This window comes from Athene cunicularia (genome assembly GCF_003259725.1).
Source record: "Athene cunicularia isolate RWA chromosome 14 unlocalized genomic scaffold, athCun1 chr14_part2, whole genome shotgun sequence".
Taxonomy (NCBI): Eukaryota; Metazoa; Chordata; class Aves; order Strigiformes; family Strigidae; genus Athene; species Athene cunicularia.
In genome coordinates, this window is record NW_020799119.1 from 21195 (window position 1) to 34371 (window position 13177).

The 13177-nt window shown below is 54.8% G+C and overlaps 1 protein-coding gene across 1 annotated transcript in view; it reads left to right on the forward strand.

Moving 5' to 3' along the window:
- The window catches only part of AXIN1 (axin 1), a 24513-nt gene extending 11342 nt beyond the window's left edge, over positions 1 to 13171 (forward strand). The window contains exons 3-7 of the mRNA XM_026859404.1: positions 1812 to 2365; positions 4651 to 4827; positions 6006 to 6251; positions 11086 to 11253; positions 12069 to 13171. Coding sequence (XP_026715205.1) covers positions 1812 to 2365; positions 4651 to 4827; positions 6006 to 6251; positions 11086 to 11253; positions 12069 to 12195 — 1272 coding nt within the window. The 3' untranslated portion in view covers positions 12196 to 13171. The remainder of the gene's footprint in view (positions 1 to 1811; positions 2366 to 4650; positions 4828 to 6005; positions 6252 to 11085; positions 11254 to 12068) is intronic.
- Positions 13172 to 13177: the final 6 nt, after the last annotated feature.

Genomic DNA, 13177 nt, shown 5'->3' on the forward strand with positions numbered 1-13177 from the left:
CTCTAAGGTCTCCCCGGAGCCTTCTCTCCTCCAGCTGAACCCCCCAACTCTCCCAGCCTGTCCTCACAGGGGGGCTCCAGCCCCCCCAGCATCTCCGTGGCTCCTCTGGCCCCGCTCGAGCAGGTCCGTGTCCCTCTGCTGTTGGTGCCCCAGAGCTGGACCCAGCCCTGCAGGGGGGTCTCCCAGAGCGGAGCAGAGGGGGAGAATCCCCCCCTGGCCCTGTGCCCACCCTGCTCTGGGTGCAGCCCAGCACACCGTTGGCTTTCCGGGCTGTGAGCACACATTGCTGGCTCACAGTCAGTTTTCCATCCGCTAACAGCCCAAGTCCTTCTCCTTGGGGCTGCTCTCAATCCACTCCTGGCCCAGCCTGGATTTGTGCTTGGGATTGCCCCGACCCATGGGCAGGACCTTGCCCTTGGCCCTGTTGAACTTGTCGCATGGTCCCACCTCTCCAGGCTGTCCAGGTCCCTCAGGATGGCACATCCCTTCCCTCCAGCTTGTCGGCTGCACCACGCAGCTCGGTGTTGTCAGTGAGCTTGCTGAGGGTGCCTCGATCCCACTGTCCATGGCACCGAGAAAGATGTTAAACAGCACCAGTCCCAACACCAGCCTCTGAGGAACGCCACTTGTCACTGCTCTCCACTTGGACCTTGAGCTGCTGGCCACAACTCTTGAGGGTGACCACCCAGCCAGTTCTTCACCCACTGAGTGTTCCATCCGTCAAACCCCACGTCTCTCCAATTTAGAGACAAGGATGTTGTGTCAAATGCTTTGCACAAGTCCAGGCAGATGATGCCGGTTGCTCTTCCCTTATGCACCAGTGCCATAACCCCATCGTATAAGGCCACCAGATTTGTCAGGAGTGATTTGCCGTTAGTGAAGCCATGCTGGCTGTCACCAGTCACCTCCTTAATTTCCATGTGTCCTAGCATAGTTTCTGTGATCTTGCTGAGCACAGAGGTAAGACTGACTGTCTTGTAGTTCCCTGGATCTTCTTTTTTTTCCCTTTTTAAAAATGTGGGTTATGTTTGCCCTTTTCCAGTCAGCAGGAGCTTCACCAGACTGCCACAACTTCACAAATACGATGGGTAGTGGCTTAGCCACTTCATACAGCAGTTCCCTCAGGACCTGCGGCTGCATCTCGTCAGGTCCCTTGGACTTGTGCTCCTTCAGGTTCCTCAAACCTTCAGCTGATCCCTCCTGTTGCAAGCCCGGTGTTTGCTTTGCTGTGTGAATTAGTCATTTGGGTGTGAAACCTCCCTGGTCTTGCCTGACTTGAGAACTGTTCTGCCACATATCCTGTAGCTTTGGGCTTTATCTGATGAGCTTTGAAGCAGTCTCTCACCCAAGGCTCATAGAAAGTCACAGATACAGTGCAGTAAGTTGTGTTTCTGCTGCTGGTTGTTAGAGAACCACCTTCAAGGGACTTAGGAAGCTTTTTAGTAAGGTTCTGCCCACTTGTACATCTGATTGAGTTGTTAAGACTTACCAGAAAAAGCTGCATCTGTAAATCCCGATTATGATGTGTGGGCTGTGTGTCAGAGGTTGCCTCAGTCTCTTTGGGAGACCCTTGCTAATGGTGGCTCAAAAGGCAGGTACAGAGACCTGAGCAGCTTGGCTTGGTGGCAGCGAGGTGATCAGGTTGTGTGTTAGGAAATTCTCCACAGGAGCGTGGCACAGTCTGGGACAGGTCCCCAGAGGGGCGGTGGATCTCCCTCTTGAAGGTTTTCAAGATCTGGCTGGACAAAGCCACGCCTAACCCCTTCCACCACCCCACTGTCATTCACTGATTGTCTTCTTGTTTCTTGCAGGAAGAAGAAGGTGAGGATGCAGATATCTCTTCTGGTCCCTCAGTCCTTAGCCACAAGATGCCTTCCGCCCAAGCCTTTCATCACTTTGCTCCTCGTTACTCTGAGATGGGCTGCGCTGGGATGCAGATGAGAGATGCCCATGAAGAAAACCCAGAAAGCATCCTTGATGAACATGTACAGCGCGTGATGAAGACACCAGGCTGCCAGTCTCCAGGACCTGGCCGTCACTCTCCTAAGCCACGGTCCCCAGAAAGCGGCCACTTAGGAAAGCTGTCAGGGACACTAGGAACAATTCCTCCAGGGCATGGCAAGCACGCAACAAAATCAGGAATGAAACTGGATGCAGCTAACTTATACCACCATAAACACATCTACCACCACATCCATCACCACAGCGTAATGAAACCAAAAGAGCAGATCGAGGCCGAGGCCACGCAGCGAGTGCAGAACAGCTTTGCTTGGAATGTAGATTCACATAACTATGCAACAAAGTCACGAAACTACACTGAAAACTTGGGCATGGCCCCTGTCCCCATGGACTCTTTAGGCTACAGGTGAGTCAAGGCAACACCCAACGCGGGTCCCAGAGCCATGGGTTCCCTAGGAAGCTCTTTCATAAGTGGGCCGTGGTGTGCTGGTGAAACAGGGTGGTTGAACAATGTTTTCTCCTGAAAGCCTGTGCTGGGACATGGTTTGAGGGCCTCCCACTGCTCTTCCTCTTCAGAAATGTGTATGTCTCCTGATAACCCTTACAGACCCCTTTTCACCTCTGAGACATGGTGCTGAAAGACACCTTCTAACCAGGATTTTTAGTGGCCTGGGTTATAAACTAGTTTTTCTGCTCCTTAAAGCAGCAGAGGTGCTTAGAAATTGCAAATGCTGGTCTACTTCCCCATGCATCAGGAGCTGCTAAGTACAGGGCTGTGTCTCAGGGTCTGGGTAGCAGAAACCAGTCTCCTGAAGTGTTTATGAGAGAATAAAAAAGCCCTCATATTGCAAGGCGTAACCCATTCACCAGAAGGGCTCTTTTCCTAACAAAGTCATGGACGTTGCAGTGCTGCTGGGGCATCTTGTGCCAAGGGGACATTCTCTGGGGCAGGGGACCCTCTGCCCAGGAAAGACATACTGCTGCCTTACGGGCTTTTGTCCATCTTGGCTGTTTGAATTCCTCTGTCCCCTCCGTGAAGTTCCTTCTCCACTGTGGGTTTTGCTAGTCCTGTTACGGGATGACTGCAAAGGTGAGAGAGGAGCTTGGGGCTGCCTGGGATAAGGGACCGGTGATGGAGCAGCCACAGGGCAGAGCTGTGCTCCCCCGAGCTCGGCTGGCTCCCCCAGGCTCTGGCTTTGGGGTGATGCTTTGCAGCGTACCAGGGCTGAGATATTTAGTGAAGGCAGGTGGCTGGGTCTGCAGCGGGCAGGACCGGCTTTCTGGAGTGGCAGGAGGGCGGCAGAGGCAGCTGAAGGTAGCTGGTCTCCAGGGAGGGAGAAGCAGTTAACTCTGCCCTGTTTCCAAGGCTGTTGCTTCAACAGAGCATGAACACGGCCATGCTGGGTCGGTGCAAAGCCCCATCTAGGCACAGGACTTCTCTCCAGCACCAACTACAGCACAGATTTGAGGGCACGCTCAGAGCTGCTCTTCCTCTGGCACAAAATCACAGGTCCTGACAGTCCCCAGGTTAGGAGCTTGCAAGACAAGAGTTTGCATCCGAATGGTCTTGTCTGGCCGCCAGCAGTCTCTTGCAGTGGTTTGTCTGGCTCCTTGTTGAACCCGGCCGTGCGTCTGCGGGATGATTACAACCTGCAGAAAAAGGCTTATTTTTTGTTGTTTGCACCGAACCTGCTGCTGGAGAATTTTATTTGAGACCTGCTAGTCCTTGTGTGGGGAGAAACAGAGAAGTTGTCAGTTTGCCCTGCCTTTATAGATCTTCAGCAACCCCTCTCAAGTGTTTTTCCCCAGAAAATCAGCAAAGCTGTCTGAGGACCTGTTACTCCTCTGAGATGTTAAGGTTATTTTTCCTGTGTGTGTTAGTGAGCATGCAGAAGCAGAGGTAGGGAGGTCCTATGGAGTAAAGCAGGGGGGTGATTAGGACGCTGGGGGTCCCATGAAATTACAGGTTGTGGCAATGACAGGCCAGCACAGGTGAATTCTGCGTGGCCTCATGAGCATGGGGCACACGGACAGGCCAGTGGGGCTTCTGTAGGAGCTTCTGCTGCAGCCATACGCATAGCCAGAGCATCGGCTACTGCCCGGTGCCCGTCTGGCTCCGGCGTTTGGGATGGCTGTGCTTCCCAGCGCACGAGAACCTGGAGAAGGCAGCCCCCCCGCCAGGATGTGAACTTCCACCGTGGCCTGAAGTCTCGGTTCAATTCGGGGTGAGAAGCGAATGTTGTGCAGCATCAGTTGGGGTATCAGTGAATCTCGGGGTGAGGGGAAGGGCTCAGATCTCGGTCGGACATGGAGAGACAGCCAATGGATTGCAGCACCAGGATGAACCTCCCGCTCTGAGCAAAGAGACGGGGGTTTAACACAGCCCTTCATGTGGCAGAAGATCTGTCATTTTGTCACATTGCCGTGGCTCGTTTGGCCGGAGGAGAAGCTCCCTTTCCCCGCGGGTGGCTGGACGGAGGAGCCTGCTGTGCCTAGGGCTGGCCAGTCTTGCTCTTAGCCTCAACAGCGGCCTGGTTGGTTTGAGCTGTGGCAGAGCCAGGGGGCTGTGGAGGGCAGCGGGGGCCACGTCAGGGCTGGGTGTGTGTGGAGATAGGGATGGCCATCCCCTGCCACGGTCTGCGGTGGTTGGGCTTAGGCAAAGCACTAATGTCTCAAGCTTTGTTCTTGCAGTGGGAAAGCAAGTCTGCTCTCAAAAAGAAATGTTAAGAAGACCGATTCAGGGAAAAGTGATGGTGCCAACTATGAGATGCCAGGATCTCCTGAAGACGTGGAGAGAAATCAGAAGATCCTTCAGTGGATCATAGAAGGAGAGAAGGAGATCAGCAGGCATAAGAAAACAAACCACGGGTAAGGGCTGGCAGAGCAAGGGGTCTTCACACTGTTGTAGTGCATCCCCCACAATGCGGTCCAGCAGTCTGCCTTGTTCCTGGAGACCTTGGGAAGACAAAAATTCACCAGGCACAAGCGTTTAGACCCTTTGGAGACTGAGGATTGCTTGGGAGCTGTAGGGCTGTTTTTTTCGGAAGGATGACTTGTGGCCGTGGGGGGGAGGTTGCAGCCCCAGAAGAGTCACAAATTGCTGCTGTGGTTCCGAGGTGGGTAAAGCAGCAGTATTTTTCCTTTAAGCGTTTGCTGTATGTAAATGCCTGGTAGTCCCTGCAAGGTGCTGATAGAAATGCAGGACCTGCTGCACTGGAGCCATTTAGTCCTCAGTAGGTGGTTTAGCACAGCTCAGGGTTGCCCAGTGTTTCGGCTTGCTGGGAGCATCCTCTGGGATGGTCTCACCTGCCTAGAATGAAGCCAAGGACATGGCTGTGTCAGGAATCTCTCTGGAGTCAAGCAGATCTCCAAGCACGGATCCTTAATTGCAGTCTGGTCAGTCTGGCAAAACCAGTGCTTGCCAGGTGTCATCAAGAGGGATCTGGGGTCTCATCCCCACCGACACAGTTGTGCTGGTGGCTGAGTGGTGAAACTGCTGGTGATTTCTTCTCTTGTGGGATGGTGGAGGCTGGGGCAGGTTGCACTGCAGGCAGCTGGGACCGAGTGCCAGAGCCACGGGCAGCACCAGGCCACCGTGAAATCAGGCAGCAGGTTCTGCTGCTGGAGCTGGGGAAGGACGAGCGCATCCCTGCAACAGCCCTTTCCCTGGAGATGCCGACAGCGGCTCATGGAGAGGCTCCCAGCCTGGGAACATCGGCAGCACATGGGAGGGCATCTGCTGGGGGAAGGTCACAAACAGTAGAGCTGCCTTTTGCTTGTGTTAATGTATTGATGAGAGCCCTTAAACAGATCTGTGGGCTTCGTGTCAGGGTTGGGTTGCTTACCCTGATATCCCGGGGCTTGCTGCCCTGAAATCTCCTCTAGAGGTGGATGGTGCTCCCTTCTCCCTTGGAAGCCAGGCTGTAAGGAGCTTCCCGGTGGTGCCCGTGTCCGGCTGCAGAAGCAGTAGGTCCATCTAGGAGTGACTGTGTGTGCTGTGCAGAGCGGCTCGGTGGCCTGTGGAAAACCTTTGTGTTTGTGTGTAGCTCTTCAGGTGCTAAGAAGCAGCTGTCCCATGATATGGTCCGACCCCTGTCCATCGAGCGACCTGTGGCAGTGCATCCGTGGGTCAGTGCCCAGCTCCGGAACGTTGTCCAGCCTTCTCACCCCTTTATCCAAGATCCTACCATGCCACCGAATCCAGCCCCCAACCCTCTCACCCAGCTGGAAGAAGCTCGCAGGAGGTTGGAGGAGGAGGAAAAAAGGGCTGGAAAACTCCCCCTTAAACAAAGGTATGGCAATAGGGGCTGACTGCTTGGGAGGGAAGGGGGAGACTGCTCTGAAGGGGGCCAGCTGGGGGAGATGTCCGGGTCCTCTGCTCTGCTCTCCAGCTCCCAGCACCAACTGGGTGGAGGCACGTGCAGAGAGGTCTGAGAAATCTGCCTCGGTCCCTCTGACGTGGTGCTGTGAATGCCCACGGACGTACGGTTTGTGGGTGGAGAGGCTGGAAACACCCCTGGCAGGGTGGGGAAGGGGCTGCTGAGAGCTTGAGGAGGAGCTGGGCCAGGGGAGCGTGTCTAGAAGGGACATGGTATGGCAGAGCTCTGCCCCGGTACCTGCTGACCTTCCGCTCAGTCACACACAGTGATTTCAAAGGTTGGTGGAGGAGCAGAATTCAGCAGGATGCAGCAGAATTAAGCGTAGAAGAATAGGTATTTGCTCTTTACATCGCCCGCAGGCTTCTGGCAAAGGCTGCTGGTGGCACCTGAGCGAGAGCACTGCCCTGTATTCCTGCTGCAGCAGCACTGCCGCGCTGCATGGCCGGATCCAAGGCACTGCATCTTTCTGTGACTCAGCTTAATGCCTGTTCCAGAGCTCCTCCTGCTCCTGTGCTATCTTTCAGGGAACACTGTTTGCAAGGCATAGGGAGCTCTCAGATGAAAAGCGTTTTGGAAGTGCTAGATAATTACTGTTAACAGCTAAAAGCGCTTTGTCCGTTGAAAACCTTTCACAGCTTTAGAGCTGCCTTCTGAGAACTTGAAACTTTGCAGTCTGAGTCTTAGAAACGTGAATGTGATTCTAAAAAGCTCTTTTAATTGCCAAGTTCCAATTAATTTTGCTTGCAGTGACCATGTAGCAGACTTCTGTGTATTTATGTTAGAGCATTGATTGAAGGCCAGGTAATTAGAGGGCTCTCCCAAGTCAGGTTAAGCCAAGTTTATTTGATCTGTTGGTGTGATTGGATATAGGGTTTATTAGTAGAACCGTTTATAGTCGTACTAAATTCACACACCTTCCCCAGAAATGTTCAGATGCAAATACACACTTTGGAAACACAAGCCTGGGCTATATGCATATGCAATTAATATTCTAATAATAATTTGGCATGTATTGTAAGCGTAGCTTTTGTAGGAACCCCATGGCATTGTGGTAAGTGCTGTACAGACCAGCGGGACAGGCTGAGCAGTCCCAGGGCTGCGCTGCTTTGCTCCTGGTGCCTCTCTGTGAGGTCTGGCTCTTGTCCCGGTGGTGCAGGGATCCCCCTGACCTGCCCCGGCTGGGGAACTGCTCATGAAAAGCAAATGTGCCCGTGTCCTGTAGCAGGCAGGAATGGATGCCATGGTCCCCGGGGAGCCCAGGATCTCTGGGTGCTGAATTCTCTGTGCTGGGTTTCGGCAGGATTGGGCGCTCCAGCTGAACACCTGAGCTAGCAGCCTTTTAGAGAGCACCTGCTATGGTCAGCACAGAGCCTGCCTGAAAATAGACCCCGCGGCTGGTTTGAGATCAAAGGAGAAACAGAGAAGGGACCTTATGTGAAAACACCATTTGTATCAGTCGGGAGCTTTGAAGGGCTCTGGGAAATTGGAGGCAGCGTCCCAGGTTTGTCAGCAGCCCTGGGGAAGCTCAGTGCCAGGGGCAGGAGAGGTGGAGGTGAGCCCGGAGGCGTCCCTGGGGCCCCGGCTTGGGCGGCCCCGGGGGGAGAGTGCCCTGTGCCATCTTGGCACAGCCAGGCTGACCTGGCCAGCACGGTCACCCGCTCCTCGGCCGCTGCCCTCCCGCACAGCCCTCACCAGCACTGGCCTCCCCCAGCCCCTGCCTGCAGCCCTGGGGGTGCCACCAGCCCCCCTCCCACCCCAGCACTGCCCTGCTAGAAATAAAGGAGGCTCCTGCAGTGCCTCTACTGGGAATCATAAATATTCATCCAAAAATCAGACTTCTGTTGCAGAAAAAGCCTTTTTCTGCCTGTTCCTGGAGGAGCAGTGATCTCTGAGATAGCTACCTGGCTGCTGCTAGCCAGCAACGCAGGACTGAGTGTCTGGTGCTGAGTGACCTGCAGCTCCCGCGTGCGCAGCGTTGGCGTCGCAGTGACCATCGGGTTTCTCCACGCACAGCCAGGTTTTGAGCCATTTTCTGTAGCTCGGTGTCACAGTTCACTTACAGTTGCAGCTGGATGAAGTAATTGGTACCAGCTCTGCAGAGGAGAGATTTTTGCAAGCAGTGAGAACATTAGCACGAAATGAACTGGCTTGGGCCAAGCCTGGAAGAGGAGCAGAGGTGGTGGCTGGGACCCCTCTCAAGGTAGCGTCTGCTGGGTGCATTTCAGGCTTTCCAAAGCTCTCCAGCCCCGGGGCTGAGTTGGAGCGAGCTGAGCCCCTCACCTCTGCCTTGCAGTGAGGTTGGATTCGTGCTGTAACGCAGACTTAGTTTCCCTGTCACGGCACCACTGGGTTATAGGGGTAAGGAATCAGGATTGAAATGCAGACGCCCTCAGTCAGGTGAGTGCTGCTGTTTCCTTACTGGATTTGATGACAAATGCAGCAAAGGTTGGTGATCCCAGAAGGGGCAGGGTGGGGGTTCTTGGCTGTGTTTCTGGGTCATGCTGCCACCCTGGAGACGGGTGCAGGTGGAAGCTTTAATGAGGCAGGGCTCGGAGATGGTCTGGTGGCCTGTCTGGGTAAGCTGTGGTCTCAGGAGATCTCTTGGCGATGATGAAAGCAGAGACAGTTGTGTTGTCTCATCCTCCTGAGAGCAGCTCATCCAAAATTACATTTTCAGTGATTTCGTATTCATCAGCTCTGCTTCAGCCTGCTCGAGATCGGTGGCTGTGGTTTGGTGTACGTGTCTGTTTTCTGCTCCTGGCCAGCTCATCCTGCTGCACGGCCTTGTTCGGCCCCAGGAGCTCAGCGGCACCGCAGCCATCTGCCCTTGCTTTGATTTATGGCAAGAGTAATCCAAAGCCACGGGGGTTGTTTTTCACTCTAGCTCTGTGAAGCAGTGCGGAGTTTCTGCTTTTGGGCATCATTTCGGGCATCATTTCAGGCACATCTCTGCTCTAGAAGGAGGTGAGCAGTGGAGCCAGGCTGAGCACATTCAGAAATGGCCTTCCAGGGGTGAATTATGTGGCAGGAGGAGGAGGAGGAGGAGGAGGAAGGAGGCTCCCAGCCACCAGCACGATCCCCCTCTTGCTTCTACCTTGGCAGAGCTCAGGGGTGTCCCCTCCGTCTCCCCAGGCAAAGAATGGCAGCCCAGCGGGGACCGGATTTGCCGCCTGCGCAGGGCACGTAGCTGTGTCCCCAGGCACACTGCAGCTCTCTCTTAGTCATGACTTGTTTCTAGCAGGATTAAGAGAAATTTAGGGACTTTGAGGTTTTCCAAACCCCTTCAATTAACTTCTGGCTCACAGGGTTCACAGAATTTGCCTGAATTTATGACCCATTTTTCCTTTAAATGCCTTGGGGTTTTTTGTTTGTTTGAGTTTTTTTTTCCCCCCAAGGATGACTCAATTCCTTAATGTTTTTCTAGCTAAAGGGCATCCTGTGCTTTGATATGGGGATGGGAGAGGCTCCGAGAGCTCTGCTGGCACCAGGAGCAGACCCTTGCCTCTCCGGATGCTGCATCTTCTCCAAAGGTCTCCCAGGCAGAGCAGGCACCAGGAAGGTTGTTCAGTTGAACTTCAGACCTCTTTAGAAAGAGGTGAAAAGATCGTGTCTGGCCTTGGTTTGCAGCGCCGGTGTTTACGTGGGCATGCCATTAAAAAGGTGCTCTGCCCGCGAGCCAATGTTTAAAGGTTAGGGTCAGAGTCATTTCCAAAACTCTGATTACCTCATGTGCTTGGCAAATTGTGTTTTTTATAGCAACTTTCCAGTCATGTAAATACAAAATCATCTTTTTTATCCGGCATGCTTTTAAATAATTTTTTTTAAGCTGACAAATTTGGTTTATGTGACTTTGAAAGAGAAGGCTGCCTCTGGCTTAGACCACACATGCCAAGTTACCAATTTGTGTAGGCTGCTCCAGTGTTTGTGTAGCATTTACAGCGCCCCAGATGAAAGGCTCTACAGAAGGGCAAAGTACCCTGATTTTTATTATTGCTGCTTTTGTCTACCTCTGAAAATGGGGTTAAGGCAGGGCTGACGCTTTCAGTCTAGTGATGGCACCACGTAGCAGAACCCCAGTTGTGTGGGCTGGAAGCAGAGAGCAGACCAACATCCTGAGAGTCAGGAAAACACACAAGATTTAAAGTCACTGAAGTTTTGGGGTTGGTGGCTGCCTTGCCACTCTGCATGGATGGGATGGGCAGCAAAGCCTCCAGGGCACGTCCCGCTGGGAGCTCCATCCCCTCCGGCCTCCATCTACACTGGGAGAGGTGCCCAGGGGAGCTGTGGGGAGTGGGAGAGCTCCTGTCTGCACAGCCCTGCAGATGCAGGCCAGCAGAAAGCCGTGCTGAGCTCTTTTGGCCACAGCAGCAGTAATCCTGAGTAGCCTGAGCATTGTTTGCCTTGCCACCCCCCCGCGTGCTGGGTGCGCACCAGGAGCGTGCTCTGCCTCGCCCGGAGCTCAGGGGTGACTCCCCAGGCCGGCGGTGCCGTGGGAAGGGCCATCCCCTCTCAGAGCCCAGGGAGAGGTTTCCTCAGACGAAGGGGCTGAGCTAGAGCCTGCGCCCTCCTTGTAGCTGCAGCCTGGCCCCATCCAGCCCTTCCAAGCGCCGTTTGCTCCTTCACCTGGAGGTCAGAGCAGAGGATGCTCCTGAGGGCTCTGGGCGTTAACTCCGCACCTCCATCCAGCTGTGCCCACGCTGGCAGCTAGGCTGAGTCTCAGCAGGTCGCTTGTATTTTTGCACAGCAGGTTGAAGCCCCAGAAGAGACCAGGCAGCAGCGCACCCCAGCTGTGTGAGAACATCGTGGTCGCTTACTACTTCTGCGGAGAGCCGATCCCTTACCGCACCCTCGTCAAAGGGCGCGTGGTGACGCTGGGACAGTTCAAGGAGCTGCTGACCAAGAAAGGGAATTACAGGTAAGGGCTGCTCCCCGCCTGTGGCACGGTACCAGCAGCCTGGCAGCGATCCCTGGCACGCGCCGCTGCCAGGACGCAGCAGTGTTGCTCCCACCAAGGAGAAGGAGGGTGGTGGAGGTAGGCTGGGGATTCCTGGAGGTCCCGACAGCCTTCCAGGAGGGCGTGCTGCCATGGGCACATGGCAGTAGAGCCAAGGCTATTGAAGAGGCAGGTTACAGGGACAGGGCAGATTGTGTTTTGTACCAGAAACGGCCTGCATCACAGGTCACACCTTCAGCAAAACTTCTGAGCTACGCTGCGAGGTCCTGGGCTGGTGAGGAGCAGCATCAGCCAGTGCTCAGTGATGCTGTGAGGAAGCCTCCAATTTCCAGAGCTGTTTCAGCTCTTCCCAAACTTGCCTCCGGTGAGGACAGGGAGGTTGGGTCCTGCTGGAGTCCCAGAGTATCAGATGTGGGGCTCTCCAAGTTCCCCATTCCAAGTAGGAGCTGCCATGGGAAAGCCTGCCTAGAAGTGCTCCGCCAACTTGGGTGCCTCCATCCTTTTGGGCAAGCTCTGAACGGGCTTGGCTTCAGGGCTGGAGCTCCTGAACATGCCAGCAGGGATCCTGACCACTCTTTTTTGCTCACTGGGTGAGGGCAGGGGAAAAAGTGTAGCCCCAGTTGCTTCCATGTCTGGGGGAGCTCCTCCCCATGCACCATGAGCTCAGGGGCTTGGAAGGACTGTACCCAGGTTGGGGACTGTGGTGCCCCTATGACGATTCACCTGCTCTTTTTTTTTTTTTCCCCCTCTCTGCCCCCATGTTTCTGTTTTTTCAGGTATTACTTTAAGAAAGTGAGTGATGAGTTTGACTGTGGTGTGGTCTTCGAGGAGGTGCGGGAGGATGACACCATCCTGCCCATCTTCGAAGAGAAGATCGTCGGGAAGGTGGAAAAGATCGACTAAGCTCCAGGGCTGCCGAGGCATGAGGACAGGACTGTGAAAGGCTCTGGGACCGGAGGAGAGGGCCTGGGGCGGCTGCTGGTGGTGCTGCTGCCACGGGCGCCGGGCGAGCCCAGGGCGGAGGGCGACAGCCTGCCCCGGCACGGACCTGGGCAAGCTCCGGGTTGCTGGTGGACGTCGTTTCACCTCACAGACCTGCCAGTGGGAGCCTGGGCTCCCTCTCCATACCGAATATAAGTGTAATGTAGCATTGTACAGTGCATTAGAAAGTGTAATATGACCTTGTTTACTAAAGCTGCATATTTTTGATATATTGTAATAAAAGGAAAATATTTCCAATGTCACAGTGCTCTTATGTAAATGTAAAACATACAGGTACTGCAGAGCTCGCCCAAAGTGTACAGCCACCCGTCAGACTCCGTCTGCTCCTCGCTTTCCCAGCGCCCTGCCCCAGCCCCCGGCGTGGATGGCCCCGGAGCGCTGCGGGGCAGAGCCGCTCCCCCGCTCCGGAGGGACGTGCCCCCAGCTCACCACGGAAGATTACTGAGCCATTTGCAGCGAGTCGGTCTCTGGCCTCCCTGGCAGTCTCAGCTGCTGGACATGGTAGGATGGTTTTTATTCCTCCTGAGCTTTCTTGCAACCGAGTAAATCCCTGAGGGATAGAAGGGCCGGGGCCAACTCTCGGGGCTGGGGACCCGGGGCGGCAGGCTGGGTGCTGGCACCCCACGGCCCGCGCGCTCGCGTCCCCCGCGGGTGCCCCTGGACGAGGGTTCACTTCCCAGGAGGGGGCTGCAGTTCTGCGGAGGGCTGGCACCCCTGTGCCCAGCACAGTCCTGCCCAGTCCCCTGGTGCTGAGCTCCAGCTTTGGTCAGGGGACTGGTTTTTTAGGAGAGACGTAGAGGGGACAGAATTGATTAGATGCTAAAGCTGAAGACAGAAAATGTCTTTGTATGAGTCCTGCGTCTTTTGTCGGCTTCTATGTCTC